Here is a 19,991-nt window from a genome sequence, read left to right as displayed (position 1 = left end):
TGAAGCGTGAGGAGAGATCTCGGCCAGAGACAAAGATTTCAGTCATCACTATCTAGATGAGAGGTTAAACTACGAAAGGAAATGAGACAGCCCATGCAGAGTGTTAGAAAGAAAAGCAGCAGTGGCCCGAGAGTGCATCCGTGGGTTGCAGGACCCTGTAAATGTCCTCAATGCCACTGAATTGTACACTTAAAAGTGGTTAAAATGGCAAATTTTATGTGTTTATTTTTTTTACCATAATTTTAAAAAGTGAAAAAAAAAAGCAAACATACACTTCAGACAAAATAAAAAGTATATACCTTTCTAAAAAAGAAAAAATGGATCCATGGGGCATGCTGACACTTAAGGGGCTGAATATAAGGAGAAGCCCAAGAAGAAGGTGGACAGTGAATAATCAGAGATGGGAGGAAGGCGGCTCAGGAGAGCACCATCGCAGATGCCAGGGGGCTGGAATCCCGGCAAGAGGCAGGGCCGGGGGGCAGAGAAGTTACATAATCACTAAGGTTACTTCCAGAAATAGCAGTCAGAATATATAAGCTCTGGGAGAGGGAGAGAATTTTGGTCTCCGGGCTTGCCCATCCAGAACTTCTCCGCAGCAATAAAATGACTTAAATTTCATCTTTCAAAATAAAACTTGCCCCTGCTCCACGAGTTTCGTCTGGGCAGGAAACAGAGCTCAGACCAGCTGCTGAGGATGGTTCTAAATTCCACTTCAGAGCGCTGGAATGTGACGCATCCCCAGCGCCAGCCCCCGCCCTGGGAGGGAGGAGAGTAGCCTGGAGCGAAGGGGGGAGCAGCAGGGCGAAGGGGGGAGCAGCAGGGCGTGCAGAGCCCTCTAGCCCCCTCTGCCAGGGGGCTGACACTCCTCTGACTGCTCACAGGGTCACCCATCTGACCAGGACAAGTCAACATGTTCCTTTTCCCTCTCACCAGGATGGCCCCTGTGGTATTTAGAACAAGCAGGTTGCCATGAGATCACAAGGTCATAGACCAGAGCTGCCCCTGGCCAAAGGGTCTCTTTCCCTTGAGGGCTTCAGAGGCAGCCTCACCGGATACCAGAGAGAGAGGGACAGGGGCGGGGGGGGGGGGGGGGGGGGGGGGGGGGGGGGGGGGTGGGGACTGGGGAGCCTCACGCCACACCGAACCCGCCCTGTCGCGTCCTGGAGTGCCCCGTGGCGTCATCATTTACCAGCTGAATCCAGGGAAACAGCGTTGCCAGCTTTTGAGAAGCTCTAATGGATCATCAGCTATTTTTCTGTCATATTTTTGGCACAGTTTGCCTAAGAAGTCCTTCAATGTGGCAGAATACACCTTCTAATTCATTCTTTCATGTTAGATGTTTAAAAGATAGCCTAGTCTAACCACGTGAAAGAATCTGAGTATCTTCAGTAATTCAGTCTTAATCTGCAAAACCCGGCACGGCCCGTGGGACTGTGGCAGACCCACCACCCATCAGGGAAGGCTCCCATAACCCTTTGTTAATAATTCTTGTCTGCCGCTGGGGTCAAATGCAATGGTTACAATCACCAGGGCCCATCCTGGGGTAAGTTAAAATAAGAGATATGGGAGGGGTCACTGGAGTGGCAGCAATAAAGCGTGTGAACACACAGAAATGAGACCCCCAAAAAGGATATATGAAAACTTCAGTGTTGCCTTTATTATTGTGGGCTGGAGACTATGGCTGAGCGTGGCAGCAAATGGGCTGGAAACAGAAGCCCAGAGTTAAATAGATTTACCAGCCTCGTCCTGGGCGCGGGGCCTGTCGGGAAAGACTCACAGCCAGGGGCAGAGTTACCAGGAAGCCGAGAAGTTTAAGCTTCAGGGATCCTCATTTGAATGGGTCCCTCGTAGACTCCCCTGGGAGGGGCCCTTATAATTTTGAATTCATATTTTTCTGTTCATGTTCTTAAAGAGGCCCCCCCAAAATTATATAAGCATCAGGCCCCCCCCACACACACAAAACCAGCTGGCATGGAGCAGAAGAGGGCAGCCTCTGCTCCCAGTGGGCAGCACGGTCCAGGAGAGAAAAGGAAGAGCGGATGCCAACATGCTCGGTTCACCCTGACCTTATTCCTGGATGAGTAAAGAGGGAGAGAAAGGCCGAAAGCTTTCAGAGCAGGAGCAGGGAAGAGGGCTCCTTCCTTAGCTGAGACCGCTCTCCAGGCTGAGCTGAAGGCACGTCATCGGCTGCCTAATAACCCCACGCCTGGGCATCAGGCAGATCCCAGGCCAACCCAACTTTGAGATGGAGGATGTCACAAAGCATTTTGAAGTTGAGCTTCCCTCAGTCTCCCAGTACTTCCTCTCAGTTGTATCCTCCTCCCTTTACTATGGCAACACGCAAACAAAACGGAGAGGAGCAGCAGTGTTCGTGCTCGTTTGTCCAGAGGGCTGCCTCTCCTATCACAGTGAACAGGGGCCCACACAAGACCCCTCTCCCCCGTGCCATGCACCAGGAACCCCAAATTACCTACAAACCTACCAGTAAGAGATGCGTTCATTATCCAAGTTTCCAAATCTATACCCTTAAAAACACTGCCTCCTTGGCTTCAAAGAGATGCCCTCATTTAGGGAGCTGGGAACAAGAGGAATTAAAGAAAGTTGGGATGCTGGAATTTGGCCTTTCAAGTCAGGCAGCCTTCGGGAAGGTCATCCTAACAACCGCCTGACCGCCCGCCTGGAGGAAGGAGAGGGCTGAGCACATCCTGCCCTTGCATTTAATATTCCGCATCTGCGTGCTCAACAGGAGGCCCCTGTGTGAGCGTGTTATACTTCAGCATTTGACACAGGGAAAAAAGGCATAAAACCATTCCTTGAAAAACCTGGATGATCTCCTCCAACGGGAAGATGTACCACCTTAGGCTGCTTGCTTTACACCAGCTTTCTTTCGGCTCTAGTCACACATCCCAGAGCCACCCCCACCACCCTCACCCCCTGACTTCCAGCCAAAAATTTTTTGAATTACAGGGCCATGTTGATTTTTTAAACTTTGTTTTCACTTTTTTCTTTCTTTTTTTTTTTTTTTTTTTTGGTGAGGAAGATTGTCCCTGAGCTAACATCTGTGCCAGTCTTCCTCTATTTTGTATGAGGGACACCACCACAGTGTGGCTTGATGAGTGGTATGTAGGTCTGTGCCTGGGATTCAAATCCACGTACCCCGGGCTGCCAGGAGCACACAAACTTAACCACTACGCCACTGGGTCGGTCCTGTCACTTTTTTAAATACAATAAGAATTTAACTTGTGCTGACATTTAGGCTGTCAGGAAAACAACAGTGGTAGGAATCAATCTTTGACAATTTATCTGGTGCTTTTTTTCCCTCTGAAGTCTCTTTTAGAAAGTTTCTGGTGAATGACACGCAGGGGCTGCCTGGCAAGGGCAGATGTCAGAGACTGAGAGTTTGCTGGACAAGTCAGCACGTGCTTTCATTTTATGTCATAAAATCAGGTCCATGCGAGTCCCCACTTCAGTCCCTACAACAAGGCAGTTGTAACAGGCTCACTTAGTTAAGTGAGATAATGCATATACAGCACTTAGCATAGTGCCAGGAATGTAAATAGCATGCAGTAATGGTTAGCTATTGTTAGTAACATTAGTACTGAAAACATTCAAGAAAATGCAAGCATTTCGGAAGGAGTGACCCTGTAAAATGTCATCCTAAAGAACTGGGCAGCATTGCAGCAGCCCTCCACCTGGGCCTTTGACCTCCAGTGTTTCCCTCCGCAGGTCCATACTCTACAGTGTCAGCAGCATTTGCTTCCCAAGAAACAAATCAGATCACGGTGCCCCGGGTTAAAGTCACCAAGGGTCCCCCTTGACTCAGGATAGAAGCCACACTCCCGGGCTTCATTTGCATGGCCTCTCACAGAAGGGACCTCACCTCCCTTGCACCTACCCTCCATGCAGTTTGTGCTTGCCTTTCTGTGCAGTAATGCCAACCTCTCCTGGCCCTGCGGGGCGAGAGCTCCAGTGTCGCCTCCTCTATGAAGTGCCACTTCCCAGGCACGCAGTTCTTAGCACTTGCTGAGAGCAATAGCCTGCTGGTTAAACCTGTGAGCTGTGCAACCAAACTGCCCAGGTTTCAATTCTGGCTTCTCCCTGTGACCTGAGGCAAGTTTCTTCACCTGTCCTTGCCTTCCTTGTATTCTTATCCGTAAGACGGGGAAAATAATACTATTGAATTCACAAAGTTAATGAGAATTAAATGAGCTGACATATGGAAAGCATGTTAGTACATAGAAACAACAGTCCCCAGCACACAGTAAGTGCTCAATACATGTGAGCTGTACTAGTAATAATTACTATTATCATCCTTATCATTATTCTTATTCCACCAGAATGTAAGCTCTTTAAATATAGAGACTGTTTTGTTCATTGCCTGGCACATAGGAGGTGCTGGTGTACAGCTGTTGAATGACACGCAGCCCCCTGCATGTGGGTAATTGTTTATACATCTCCCTCAGCACACTATGAGCACCTTGGTTCTGTCGAATTAATCCTGTATCCCCAAGGTCTGCTCAATGGGCACAGAACAGATGCTCAATTCATTCGCTGAATGAAGACAGGAATGAACCTCCGAAGATGCGTGTACATGTTATATCCCAGTAAAACATTAATTCAGGTCTAAGGTTAGAAATTCATGCCCTCTGTCTGATGGTATCTCTTCTGCACTGGGTGTATAACATTTGCTGGAAGATCTTAAAAACCAGGCAGTGCATTTGGGGGCTTTATCTGGAGACTGTCTCCAGAACAGGAGAAAGTTCCTCCAGGAGCTCCTGCCCCTGTTGTTTCCACTCCCCCAGTGCTCCTCGCTGCCCCTTGCCCCTTCCTGGGTCGGCTACAGCCAGGGAGACCTGTGGCTCCGAAAGGGCAGACCAAGCTGGCTGGAGAAAGGCTAGATGTAGCTTTGTCCAAACCCAGGAAGTCTTCTCCCAGGGTAGAAGCGTCCTCTTCCCCTTGTGGGTCTGGTCCTTCACCTGCCCGCTTCACAGGAAAGCTTCTTCTTCCAGAAGGAAGTAAAAACATTTCCCCATAATACAGCCTTTCTACTTCAGTTCCTCCATCCAAAGTGAAAAATAAATTCAGGAGTGGGGAGAGTGAGTGTAACGTGAATAAATATAATCTGTAGTCTTTACCAAATTATAACTCAATACTAAAAGACTGCTGTTTAATGAGCCTCTCAGTAACCAAAATCGCTCAGTATTCCAAGTGCAGGCAGATTTACGATCTGAAATGCCCACCATGTTTGCTGTCATGGGCGAATGGAGGCAGGGTGAGTTACAGCTCGCTGTTTGACGTGATAGCTTTCCTCCCAATCGCCCGGCCAGGTCTGCTTACATCTTACAGTTCATTTTATCCTGTCGACAATGCAGGGAGCCAGGTGGGGTTTATTATCTCCAGTTTACGGGCATGCAATGTACAGACTGAGAAATCAAGAGGGTTGTCTTTGACTAACAATAAATTTGGAAAACACACATGATTTCTTTGTGTCATTACGAGAGCATCATTCTCTGCTGTAGATCAGGCATAAATGTTGTGGGTCCAGAAGCGTCCTCTCTACCATGGCCAGGTCCATCCTCTGGCCCCTGTGCCCCCTCCCCACCCACTGCCCAGCCCTGCAGCTGCACTGTGAGGCTGCAGCTCCCTCAGGGGCAGTCTGGCATTCCCAAGCTTTGGCTTGGTGGGCGCCTGGGTGTTTAGTTCCCTGGCTTTGGTCAAAGACATTCCAGGGAGTAAGAGCTGCCTTTAAACAGCTTCAAATAGCCCCCGCTGAGCACTCAGAGTGGGAGTGAGTCAAGTCCCAGCTCTGCCATTACCCTGCTGTGTTACCTTGAACAGGCCTCCCAACCTGATCTGATCATGCAGTGAATGGTCCCCGCTGAAGACACATGCACTAAAGATCTCGGGTGTCATTTCAAGAGGGTCACAGGCTTCCATCCCCGTGAGCCCATGTGTGTACCCTGAGTAAGAACCCTTGGGCCAGGTGACCTCCGACACCAAAGGGGGGAGCCCCCACTGCAGATTTTTAAAGAATGAGTTCAGTAGCCTATTTTCTCAGTAGGAAATGTTAAAAAGCAAAGGAAATACAGAATTTTTTTTAAAAAAAGAACGTTGCCGTAAACCCACTACCAGCAAAACCACTCAATATTTTAGTAAATATCCCTCAGGCCTTGCCTCTCACTATCAACATATACACATAAATCCACTCATTGTATCAAGAATGTTTTCTCATGTCATTTAAATATTTTTTGAAAACACAATGTCTACATAGTAATTGATTGCGTGGTAGTTCTATAATATCTTATTAGCCATTCCTTAATTGTTAAGCATATAGATTGTTTTCCTTTTTATTATTATTATTATTATTATTATTATCCGTGCAAACATACCTGATTATTTTCTTGGACTAAAAGTGGAATTGTCAGCTTTACTCAGAAAGAGTACCTATGATGATTAATACCTGTGACAATTTGCCCCTTGCCCCCCACCTCCAAAAGTTGTACCCTGTCGCACTCAGTCACTGGGGGGGCAGTGGAGAAGGGGCCTTAAGTCTGCTTCCTGAGCCAGCAGTCCCGCAGTGCTGACACCGACTGGGGTCTCTGTTTGCTAAAAGTTAACAGCCGTCTCAGACCACAGCAACCGCGTCTGTTTTCAGAACCGGCCGAGGCATGTTTTGAAGGGGGTATAATTTGTCTTGGGTCACTTGATCTGACAGCAGCGTTGACTCATCCACCACACCCCTCCGCTCCCAGGTTCAGTGGCAGCTGCTCCACCCTCCACTCCCCAGAATCCATCTGCCCTTTATCACATCCTATCAGCAGGCTCGAGACTCTGCCTCATGAATTTGTAACATGCATCTATGTGAACGGGTTCAGGGGAGCAGGCAATCCTGAGTAGAACTGTCCTGAGCCCAGCCCAAGTGGTGGCAGGGACAGCAGACCCAGGGAGCAGGAGGCTGTCCCGGGCAGAGGGGGATGGTACAGAGGCAGATGGGCAGTGTAGGCCATCTCAACGCCCAGTTGCATGGGCAGCCTCCTGCTCTTTCTCTTGCAGGGTTGGTTGTTCAGAATGTTGTTCAAAGAGAAGAGTGGGCCTCGCTGAAAGACAAGTCCATTTCTCGTGAGAGTTGGCTACATAGAGTGTGTTGCCCAGAATGCTGGGCAGAGGCTCAGCCGTTTGCTTGGTAAACTGTGCTCTTCTCTGGGCCTTAAGTCTGCACATTGGGGATGGGGTGCAGGGAGAGAGAGAACGGAGGTATTGCCATGCCCTACCCCAAGCTCGCGTGCTGGTGGCACACGGCCTGCCCCACTGCTGACCGCCCTCTCTCTTGGCCCCGCAGTCCGATGGCTCCATCCTGGCGATCGCCCTGCTGATCCTGTTCCTGCTCCTGGCCCTGGCTCTCCTCTGGTGGTTCTGGCCCCTCTGCTGCACCGTGGTAAGTGCCCCAACCTCCTCCTCCCCATCTCGGGCCTCTAGCTGCTCAAAGCAAAGGGTGATGCAAGCGGAACAGGACCATGCGGAGGGAGAGGGAGAGGAAAAACTGCAAAGATTGAGGACAAATCTTCAATTTTTCATACAATTTATACAAAATTGGCAAACACTAACATGATCAATGTAACCACGAGTCATTAAGAGTCAATATGGGTTAGGGAGTGAGATTGCCAATGGGCACACCCTTTGGGCGGAACAGCTGGGGAGGTGCTTAGCAAGGATCCACAGAATACCGTAAATCATGAGTGTTATTTGACAGTTAAGAAATACATAGGCACGGTATGTACGGTGTACTCACATACACTCACACGTTGACTGTTGGTAGCTGATGCTCTTCCAAAACCACCCTGGTCTTAGCAACTAGTCTGCTCATCTGGGAGAGCCTTGGGCTTCTTTATTTTTAAGAATAAAGAGTGGCACCTACCTTTATTTCATTACTTTTAGCTAACATGTATAGGACGCACCTACTGTGTGCCCAGCACTGGTCTAAGCACTTCAGCTACAAGATCAATACGGATCTGCCTTCTCCCCATCATTATCACCTGGAACCACTGCATAGCTCTGGCCAATGTCACCCCAAATAGCTTAGGGACTGGAATAACCTGCCATCACCTGCTGTGCCAAAATGATATGTGCCTCGTTATCAATTTCTAGTCCCTGGCCCCTGGACTTGGAAAAGCCCAAACAAAGTAATATCCTATGAAGAAAAAACGCTAGCTCTCACCTGTCTAGTTCTAGCACATGCCCTGCTTTTGTGCAGTCAGAACATGCACTGCACACCCAGGCGAGTCTGAAGTGAGCGCCGCTCTGCTGCCGTGGCGTCTTAGTTCCTCCGTGGAGGGTCCAGCAGGGGAAAACAGACAGTGAGCCTCTCCAGGCAACAGCTTGTCTTCATTTTATCTCCAAAACGCCAGCATTTAGCACGCAGTGCATGAGGACTCACATCTGTGTGTAGAACTGAGCTGAACAAAACCCAAAGACTCATGGAGCGCTAGACTTGAGAACGAGGGGGAAAAGCCTTCGAATGACATTTTAAACAGGTGGTACATGACTGAGATGAGAAACTTGGCCAGGATGCGGATCCATGTGGCAGGGGCTTCTGGAAAGAAAGAGGCTCTTGCACCAGCGGAAGCCTCTGGGTGCTCAGGGAAAGAGACGACTTGCAGCCGACAAGAACATGTGTGCGAGGAGGGATCCAGGACAAGTGCAAGACTCGGCTCAATTAGTGCAGTCCAGACTGGACCGATGTCACTAAGATTTTAAACAGATTCTTACCACGACAGCCCCGAAAGCTAAATGTTGTTTTAAATACTTAAGGCTGCACAACCATTTTATTTTGAGGGTGAAAAAAACCCCATGAGTCAGCCAGAGTGTTTTCTATGGTGATTTAAAAACAAGCATATTTTCAAGTCTGGAATTCTCGGCGGGAAAACCTTGCATTGGGTTCTTAAGGAAGAGGGTGGCCAGGGGTGATGGCGGCGGCAGGCAGTGAACACCAGGGCTTCTATTGTAGCAGGCATCACCCTTGTTCACCTAGTCCCTTTGATGACTATCTGGGTAGGGACAGCTAGGAACAATAGAAAAGCCAGGCAGTGCTCCACCACTCACTAGCTGTGTGATCTCGGGCAAGTTACTTAACCACTCTGTGCCCCAGTTTCCTCATTTGTATAATGAGCACAATAAGAGTACTGACTTCATAGATAGACAGTGAAGATTAGAGGAGTTTATATATATAATGCTTAGAATAGTACCTTGCATAGAGTAAGTGCTTGTAGTATCATTATTATTAATATTAAAAAATATTTACTATAATAGGGAATATATTACTGTGCTGTATGTCATTAAATTTATATTGGTGGGAAATGTCTCATTTTTTTCCTGTTTTACTGAGATATAATGACATATTTCATTGTATAAGTTTAAGGTATACGACAATGATTTGTTACGTGTATGTTGCAAAGTGTTTACCACAATAAGTTTAGTTAATATCCATCACCTTATGTAGTTACAAATTTTTTTCCTTATGATGAGAACTTTTAAGATTTATTCTCTTAGCAACTATACAATGCAGTATTGTTAATATAGTCATCATGTTGTGTATTAGATCCCCAGAATTTATCTTATAACTGGAAGTTTGTATCTTCTGACCACCTTCACCCAATTTCCCCACCTCCCACCTGCCCCCACCTCTGGTATCCACAAATCTGATCTCTGTTTCTAGAGTTTGGTTTTTTTAGATTCCACATATAAGTGAGATCATACAGCATTTGTCTTTCTCTGCCTGATTTATTTCACTTAGCGTAATGCTCTCAAGGTCCATCCATGTTGCCACAAATGGCAGGATTTCCTTCCTTTTCGTGACTGAATAGTATTTCATTTTCTTTATCCATTCATCTGTCAATGGACACATAAGTTGTTTCCATGTCTTAGCTGTTGTAAATAATGTTGCAGCAAACATGGGAGAGCACATATCTCTCCAGGATGGTGATTTTGTTTCTTTCAGATAAATACCCAGAAGTGAGATTGCTGGATCAAATGGAAGTTCCATTTTTAGTTTTTTGAGGAACCTCCATACTGTTTCCATAGCTGCTGTACCAATTTACATTCTGACCAACAGTACACAAAGCTTCCCTTTTCTCCACATCCTCACCTGCATTTCTCTCTTATCTTTTTGATGATAGCCATCCTAACAGGTGTGAGGTGATATCTTATTATGGTTTTAATTTCAGGGAAATGTCTCTTAATTAATGCCTTTCATTCTTGGAAGCAGTGTCACCCAAGGCCAGATTGTTTTGCAATATTCAAAATATTTTTCAATGAATTTATCTCGTTAAGTCCCTGTTGCTTTGGAAGGCAGCCAAAATGTCCTAATGTCTGATTTTGTAAGTCCCAAAGGATTTCTTTACAAGGGAAGATCTTAGAGATTAATCTTCCTGTTTATGATGTCTATAAACACTGCCCTACCCCTGTTTCCGAAAGCTGGCCAGGGCTCTGATGCTCGGGGTGCCCCCAAAAACTACTTGTTGATCACTGGCATCCTTGATGAGTGATGATGTTCTGAGGGGGACAGGATAAAGTCATATGTTTTCTAAGGGAGTGTGCAGGAAGGAGGACAAACATCACCTGCCCCCCCCAGGATCCTGGTTCAGAGGATGCAGGAAGTCACTCTCCCGAGGGACAGCACCCCGCCACAGTTCTGGGACTAGCAGAGGGTTTCCTTGTAAATCATGGTCCTGAAACCTTCGTCTCTCATTCTCCTTGCCCTGGCCAAGTGTGGGAAATGCCCCATGACCTGGTACCAAAGCAGCATCTCGATGGTGGGAAATAGCCAGAGAGCAGAAAGGGCCTGCAAGATGTGGAGTGCATGAGGCTGTGTCTGCGGTCCCTTCCTCCCCCTTCTGCAAAGTTCTGTCCAGAAGTGATATTCAAAACATGTAACAACCTGCAAGGTCCCACACCTCAACTGAGCCAAAAATGAACCATTTAGTGGCTGGATTGGGGCAGAGATGGGAGACAGTCCACCAAGTCCTGCAGGGTGGCAGACGAGAGGGTAGAAGGGCAGGCACTCAGGTCACTATTTACTAATCATAAACAGCATTTTTAAATGGAACAACCAGCATGACCAGAACAGGCATAGCGGTTACTCTCAGGCCTGCCCTCTGCCTCAGCATCCTCTCATTACCTGCTGGCCCAGTCTGGAAGAGGAAATCTGAAAGGTGAGAGTGACTGGTGCTACCCGTTGTGCTTTGCCTTTCCTAAGGGACACCAGCCACTCCCACCTGGGCTCTTACCTTCCAGCTACTTGGAACCTGGGTTAATTTATTGCCTACATAGCAGAGTATAACCTATCAGTAATAAATGAGAGAGAGGGAGAGAATTGGCTAGATTCTGTATCAAAACCTTTTAATGTTTCCCAAGATGGCCTTTGGTATCCCCAGGTAAACATTTGGCTTCAAAGGTTTAGAATTAAATGGCTTCTACATTTATTCATTGGCACAAAAACACCCACATTGAAGGGGAGACATGCATTGGACCATGCACCCTGGGCTTATTTGCATTTTCAAAAAGCAAATTCAAGGGGCCGACCCGGTGGCGCAGCGGTTAAGTGTGCACGTTCCACTTCAGCGGCACAGGGTTCGCCAGCTCGGATCCCGGGTGTGGACAGGGCACTGCTCAGCAAGCCATGCTGTGATAGATATCCCACATATAAAGTAAAGGAAGATGGTCACAGATGTTAGCTCAGGGCCAGTCTTCCTTAGCAAAAAGAGGAGGATTGGCAGATGTTAGCTCAGGGCTGGTCTTCCTCAAGAAAAATAAATTAATTAAAAAAAAGCAAATTCAAGTGTTCAGTTGTTTACCAGAAAAGATAAGGCCCTGTCAGTTCCACAAGAGGCATTCCCAGAACGCTTTAAGTCCTGCCCTGGCCACTCCATCTACTCATAAGTTCGGTCCAATATTATTGAAATCTCTAAGTTGAACTTCAAAAAGAGGGAGACTAGAAAATCTGAATGAGAAGAGGATCATGAAAAAAAGAATTGAAATGTATTAGAAGAGTAAATGTTATGAATGGCTTGAATGTGTAGAGAGAAGAGATCAACAATGAATCAGTAACATTAGGGCACTATGCTGTTCTAGAAAATTCAGGCAGCCAAGAGTCTACCATCATCCCAGCCAAGAGGTATGTGAGCCTACATCCCAGCCAGTGCCCTGATGTGAGCCTGTAGCCCAGCTAGGCTGGTAGCTTCATGTACACAGGCAAAGGCCATCAACGCTGCTAAATTTCAGCAGGTAGCAAGACACTGATAGATTCTGATCAGCAATAGGGACTGGCTCCTCCAAATCAAAAATCTGGGGCATAGAACAAATGCCTGCCTGGTCTATTAATCTACTGACCCCATGTTGACACTCTCATGAACACCCTCTGTTCCCTAACTCTCACCCCACTTGCCCTGCCCATCCCTACACCTAGACCAAGCAACTGTCTGTATTCTCCTCTCCTACTCCCAAGACGCCACCCACTTCAGAGGAGAATTGCCCAAGCGTGTTGACTGGGGCCACTGCACGTTTATGAGGCCTCAGCACTGCTTAGCACACTTATACCTCATCCTTATGGAGCCCCAGATTCCACCCTTGCAGTCTCTCTCCCAAACTGTTACTGTTCTCCTGGAGATCCCTGTCCCAGACCCCTTTACCGTCAGTAGATAACCTGCTCTTCTGTCTCTGTGACAGAGTGGAACCCTTCCACTTCAAGCAACTCTTATGCTTATGTCCTCCTCCAACCTCCCCTCCCCTCAGACGCAGTCCTGCCCCTCCTCCCTCTCCTTCCACTTGTGTTCTTCATTTTGTTCGCTCTCACTTCGTCTCTGCCTGCGGTATCTTCATCTTTTCTTTTCCACTATCTTCCTCCCCTCTGCTTACAAAAGCATGCCAGCCTCCTTGAATCTTTAAAAATGTCCATACTTTCTTTCTCTTTCAAGCTACTCTCTTATCTCTGCCTTCCTTTCATCTGCAAACTTCTTTGCAGAGTAGACTGTCCCCAATCCCTCCCATTTAGTCTTCAGCCCACTACACTCTGACCTCCGTCGCCATTGTTTCTCTAGTCCATCTCATCTCCCCGGTCAATGGTCTCTGCTTGCTCCTCTCTCTACTTGTGCTCTTTCAGCAGTAAGCGCTGTTGACCTCTTCTCCTTCAAACTCTTTCCTCTTCTGGCTTCTACAGAGCCTTCTACATGTCTCTTCAGGTTTTCCCTGTCTCCTTCTTGGCTCTTCTTCTGCTACTCACCTGTTGGTCTCCAAGATTGACTTTGGCCTTCTCTACATGTTCTACTCAGGCCATATCACCAGCTCCCATGACTTTAACTACAACAGATATGCTGATGGCTACTTAATGTGTCCACCCATCGCTGGCCTTGGCTCCAGAGGACCAGGCCCATTGTATAGGGACCAAGTGGGCATCTCAATTGTAGGCATTTCACCCTCAATGTGTCTCAAACTAAACTCATCACATTATCCCCTAAATCTGCTCTTCACCAATGGATGCACTGCTATTCACCATTCTTCAAGCTGCCCAAACTAGAGACTGCAGAGTGATTGCTGATGCCTCTTTCTGTCACTCCTTGTCTTGTCTCATGTCAGAGTTGTCTACACAGCATCCTCTTCTCTCACACCCAGTCTTATCTGTCATATCCACCTGCACGCTCTATCCCAGCAAAAGCACAATACCTGGCACAGAGTAGCTATTTAATAAAGAGTTTTGGAATGAATGAATGTCATTGCCTTAGTCTAGGATGCTGCATCTCCCACCTGAACTATTCCAATAACTTTCTAACTGGTCTCTTAGTCTTTCTCACCTTCACTGGAGAGAATTTTCCTTTAAAGAAAAGTTAGCGGGTCATGGTCCTGCTCACTTCCCTGCCCAAAATCCTCTGACTGTTCAATGTGTCTAAAATAGACTTCAAATTTCTTGACCTGGCATGTGTAGACCTATCTCAACATAGCCATGACCTACTCCTCTAGCCTCACTGCTAACCTTCTCCTCCCTATGCATAGACTCCCTTAGTACCCTGTGCCTGTTTCCTTCATCACACTGATCATGCTGTTGTAATTGTTTGCTTGTCAGTCTTCTCCTGTAGACATAAGCTTTGGAAGCCAGGGTTGTAGTTCCACAGAGGATAACGTAATGCCTGGCTCAGAACTCTTACTCAGTATGTCTCAAAGTTTGTTGAGTAGCTAAATGGATGCCATCTCCAGGCACACTCTATTCTTTGGGGCACCTTGAATATACTATGTACTTATTTACCACAATCTCTTTGCCCATATTATTTCCTCTTGCTGAAATATTCTCATCTTCTTTATCTACTCTGTCAACAATTCCTCTTTCTTCGAAGTCCAGCTCGCTGATCACTCCATCGTAGTAGTTTCCTTCACACTTTTCCCATCTGAGGAGAATTAGCTGCAACCTCACTTGGTTTTCATAGCACTTTCTTCACACATCTATGAGAGGATTTCCTCATTCTATCAGAACTATTTATTCGTATATGTATTTCTCACACTAAACTATGAACTCCTCCAGCGGAAGAAGAAACTAGTCGCAGAAACTAATCCTAAAAAGAAGTACAGTGTCTAGTATGTAATTTATGTTTTCAAACTAAACTAAAAAGCTAAATCATTTGGGGGAAGGAGAATGGATACAGAAGGAACTCACAAACCAATGGAACTGTATCGCATGGTAGTCTCGTGGGTGTTTGTATTATTAGTATGTATCATAACTTATATGTATGTTATATGCAATGTTATACATGTGTCAAATATTATATAACAAAAAACATTTATATCAGTTTCTTAAATGAAATCTTAGAAATGTGCCTATTTTATTGGGAGGTTAATGGTATATCAGGAACCCTGGGTAAAAAGATTTTGCTATATTTTGCCAGATGAAAAAGTTCTGGAGATTGGTTACATAACAACAGGAATATACTGAACACTACTGAACTGTCCGCTTAAAAATGGTTAAGATGATATAGAAAGAAAAAAGACATCCTGCTATAAAGTTGCAATTCTTCTGCAATCAAACTAATTAAACCATGCTCTTTAGGTAAAATCAAATCATTATGTTTCTGTTCAAATAATGGCAAAAAGTTTTATTCAGTTTGTTGGGAGACAATCAGGGGAGTGCATTCAGAATTCCGCCCTATATGAACAAAATTCTGTTCTCTTTTTTTCTGTTTTTAATGGCCTTGTAGGTATCTTATGAACAGTCTTTAAAGAATTTATATAAAGGATCGTGTTTAACTCACTTTATTGAATTTCAAGAATAGTTCAACAAATAAGCCCCTTGGACATCTGCAATGACAGGTTGCAAGGGAGAAAAATTAATCAAGAACTCGATATGCTTTAAATTGAAATAAAAATAAAGTCTTCAGAGAATGCTCTCCACACCTTTAAGCATAACATTTAATTTTTAGGGCCAGACACCCGAGCCTAACATCACCAAAGGGATTTACTGACAGTTTGTTTAATAGAATCCTGACTAGTAAGAGCAGCTCCCTTGCCAGGCATCTTGGGCCTAGGCTCATCATGCTTTCTGGAACCCTTTCCAGCCTCCACCCAGTCCCATCTGGACCCTCCTTACTCTGCAGCTTACAAGATTATTTCTGCCTAGCACACAGAGCTCTGCCATGGCCTGCCCATCACTCTGGACTGTGCACCTCATGCCACACACGCCCAGTCCATCTCATCTCCACCTTGCCCTCAACCCTGCTGGGCTGGCCTTGCATCTTGTCTTATTCTCCACCCACCACCATCCTCATGCCTGCTGGGTGAAATGGAAAGAAGCAAGCTGTCATTAAAGATAACTAGTTCCAATATGATATCCTCCTCTGTCAGTTAAATGATTGAGCAAATCCTTTAGCTTAATTTCCCCATGTGAAAAATTAGAAAATTGGAGCCATATTGACGCCAAGGTTTCTTCCTTATAGCCCTAACTTCTCTACGTGAATCTACTCCTCCTCTTTGAGAATCCCTGGCCTGTGGTGCTCAAACCTGGTTACACATCGAAACCATCTGAGGATTAGATGATGCAAGTAATCAGGGGCAGCATTTCCAGACTAAGTCCACAGAACAGTAGTAACTATAAGATGTGAATAGGTACATGTCAGAACAAAGGGGATTTGGACAATAAGTTTGAAGGCACCATTAAACTAAGTTGAATAACTGTCTTCACTGTAGGACTTCTCAGAGCCTTTAGTAGGATAATTTGCATTGTGAATCTCTAAACTTATTTTGACCTTGGAACCCTTCCTTGGCTTATCCCTACCTCCGCCCATTGACATACTGACATCTGGAAGGACACTAGTATTCTGCCAAAGACTGGGAAACATAATCCTAGAGAATGCTGAAGCAGCTGAAAGAGCAGATTCCTGGGTTCTGTGGTGCAGGCTCTTTCCTGCCCTCCTCAGAGGCTGCATCAATGCCAGCAAGCTTGAACATACTGTGGACATCATCCACACATCCTTGTTTCCTGTGCGCCCTGCTCAGGTCCAGTAGGCACCGCTAGTGGCTGGAATCACCTTGACCATAATCCAGGCAGACCAGACATTCCTGGTCTGAATGAATCTGAATTCACGGATTTTTTTGACTGTCTCACTTAGTAGAGTTTTGCAGTGACACTGACATATCATCTAAGGGAGAATATGCACAGCTATCCTTTTAAATTACCATGTAAATCACTTAGGCCTTATCAACTAATGTTAAAATTCCTGCCATTACTCTCCTTTTAGATAATGATGAATTTGGCCTTTTAAATAGTCTCAGTCTTAAGGGAGATGAGATGAGAGGCCAAAAATTATTTGAAATTTGAGTTCCAAATGCAAAAAAAAAAAGTTGAGCTCATTTCTTTGAAAACTTCTTGTAGTACATTCTAGATCAACACCCTTGGCACTAGCCTTTGCTAAACTTTTACAGTATAGAATTGCTGGATGCAGGCAGTACTTGGCCAGCACTCACCCACTCCAATCAGCTGTGAGGTTTCTGTTAAATTTATACTGTTTGCATAGTCAAAGGATTCATTTCTCTGCCATCAGCCAGCATCTCATACTTCCTGGATGTTTTCCACATCAAGTTGCCTTTTTTCCCTTGTTTCTTAGCTTTAATTAGAAGGACATTTATTATAAGGTTTGAGAATCAGAATGGAAGTCTAAAATGTAAAGCGTGAGAGCAAGCATCCCCTTCTGTCTGTGATTTGAAAGCCCTTGTTAGATGGCTTTTCAGATCTGGATTGGCATTTCTTCTCTACACAGCTCTTTTCTGATGGCTCCTCCTCACACAGAACCTATAAGACCAGGGAGGCAGCCAAGGAGCTGGCATTCAGAGATCAGCCCAGAAGTCCCAGGATATGCAGTGTTTTAAATCAAAGCCTCAGAAAAGCTGTATCCATCTAAATACAACATTTATTTGAGCTAACTTCTCTGAGCATGGAAGAGGTAATCAGTTGTGAAAAGTCAATTATTCTTGATTGGTAATACAGTGGACTACGTAGCAAAACAAAAACCAAAAATCTCCTGGGAAAAAAAAATATAATAAAAGTGTTGTAAATGCATAGCCAGGCTCAGAAGAAAATAGGAGACATTCCCAGGGCTAAAATAAAGAAGGATCTGGAAATCAGATGGTTAGCTGACCCTAAAGCAGTGGCCGTCCTATGGGAGATTGTCAGACCGAAATAAAGTAGACATTTGGTTTAAAAGTTTGGGAGTTGGAATTGAGCCTTCTGCCTAAAGTTGGGAACATGAGTGAAAGGATGGGCTACAAGTTTTGGGTGTGTGTGTGTGTGTGTGTGTGTGCACCCCTAAGAATTCAGAACTGTAACCTCTCAAAGTTAGAGTTCAAACGCATACTACTTTGGGTTCTGTCGATTGCAAGCTGAGGAAAAGTGGTCACAGTTTGGAAGTGCTTAGGAATCTATCTGTAGAAGGAAACTTGAATCCTCTCTGGCAGGTTGGTCTCTCAACTGAATCGTCATAGGATTCCCATAGGTAAATGCAAACCACACATGAGCTCACAATCCAAAATTACCAAACACCCAACAAAGATTATTACTCAGACTTCTTGGGGTTTCACTATACACAGGGAAAGCACAAAAGACCGGAAATTAGATGAGGAAGTTAGGCCCTGTCAGCAACCTTTCCTTTGCTCTCTTCAAAGTTAAGAATAGTTGTTAAGTAGCAGGTACATTGAAAGCCTCCATTCTCCTATAACATGAAGTGTGTTCCTAAAAATACCACAGTATTATGGAATTTTGGTCCCATGAAAATAACAGGACTAATGGGAGAAAGTGGTTCAGAGTAGAACATTTAAAACTCTGGAGTCTAGGGGCTGGCCCAGTGGCATAGCGGTTAAGTTCACGCAGTTAAGTTTGGTGGCCTGGGGTTTGCTGGTTCGGATCCTATAGGCCTGGACCTATGCACTGCTTATTAAGCCATGCTGTGGCAGGCATCCCACATATAAAGCAGAGGAAGATGGACACGGATGTTAGCTCAGGGCCAGTCTTCCTCAGCAAAAAGAGGAGGATTGGCGGCAAATGTTAGCTCAGGGCTAATCTTCCTCAAAAAAAATAAATAAGTAAAATAAAACTGCAGAGTCTAATAAAACAATCCACTTTTAAAAATTAATAATAAACTCAAAACTTCTGCCATTTCAAGCATCTTAAATTCTTAATTAAAATTATATTACAGTAAATATAACACTTTACTTTGATTTTTAAAAAATAAACACCTAGTTTCCTGGTGGATATGAGTATGATGTAGCACTGTGGCTTTGAGTTACAGAGACGGGACGGAAGGAAGGACATTCTTAGGACGAAGTGTCACGACAACAGAGGTGGCTGGCTGTGACTCATCGTCTTGTTATTCCTTCTGCACCAGCTTAAAATAGAAATCCAGCTTTTGTTGTTTTGCCAGGTTCCTCTTTTCATAACAAAAAGAGCTATTTGTGTGGTTCCCAATAGGACCGAACGCCATGAAAGCCCTCTTCCGCTGCCCTCAGCATCATCGCCTTTTCTCCCATCCATGGCACATGCTTCTAACCCCCTTAAGCAAATGATGGCTCCTGTGAGTTCTAGTCTCTTTTATTCTGGTTCTTCAGTGTGGTCTCTGATGGAGCTCGCTGTCGGTTCCTTTACTCCCGTTGCTCTCTCAGACGGTATCCCATCTTCTCAAGCTTCTCCTCTACAAGCTTAAGGCTTTCCTCCTTCATTTAGTTCCTGGATTCTTAGAACCAGGGCACACATTCATGTTGAGGATGCTACAGTAAATGCTTTCATGTAGAAAAGTACACAAGCTCAGGAGCGCCATATAGACTTACATCGCACAAGGGTAAATGGAAGTGAGAAAGCAGATGAGGTGTGTGTGGGTTTTGTGCATTCCTCCCAGGTCACTACTGGCATCTGGGCAACATCTTCACATTCACCTGATGTTACTCAGTGGCACCAAATATAATCACCTCACACTTTTGAATGGTTAATGTTATGCTGTGTGAATTTTACCACAACCACAAAAACTAAAATACATATATCACATTCTTCTTTACCTTGTGAAAAAAATCACATTGTGAGCCAACACGATTTCACAGTTTAGTGATTTTATTGCCCAGTTTACCTATCACATACGAACAAATTCACATGTTACATTCCAGTTGTACAACAAAAGAAATTGCACATGTCATACTCAGATTTTCAGGAAGCCTTCTTAGAAATTTAGTTTGGGACACCAAGCTGGAAAATAGGATCTTAAACCACAGTGCAAGTAAATTTACTTGAAGGCTGGGGTTCCGGAATAGAATAGGGTATAAGATGGTGTCCAATAAGTTACTGTTATTAACCGTAAGCTCAACCTATGACTCTAATGAGATCCCCATGATACACCAAGGGTCACAACCCACTCTTGGCAGTTGGGATTGTTAGCATATTAATTACTAAAGAAACATTTATATGGACGGTTGAGAGACGA

At 45.2% G+C, this 19,991-nt stretch overlaps 1 protein-coding gene across 2 annotated transcripts in view; it reads left to right on the top strand.

Annotated features, from left to right (window-relative positions):
- Nucleotides 1–19,991, top strand: part of ANTXR1 (ANTXR cell adhesion molecule 1) — a 218,814-nt gene that overhangs the window by 122,846 nt on the left and 75,977 nt on the right. For both annotated transcript variants that reach the window (XM_044772614.2, XM_070512010.1), the window contains exon 13: nucleotides 7,340–7,435. In XM_044772614.2, the coding sequence (XP_044628549.1) occupies nucleotides 7,340–7,435 (96 nt within the window). The remainder of the gene's footprint in view (nucleotides 1–7,339; nucleotides 7,436–19,991) is intronic.

This window comes from Equus asinus, chromosome 6, assembly GCF_041296235.1.
Source record: "Equus asinus isolate D_3611 breed Donkey chromosome 6, EquAss-T2T_v2, whole genome shotgun sequence".
Classification (NCBI taxonomy): domain Eukaryota; kingdom Metazoa; phylum Chordata; class Mammalia; order Perissodactyla; family Equidae; genus Equus; species Equus asinus.
The sequence above is the reverse complement of the archived record's forward strand: the minus strand, read 5'-3'. Positions and strand labels throughout refer to the sequence as shown.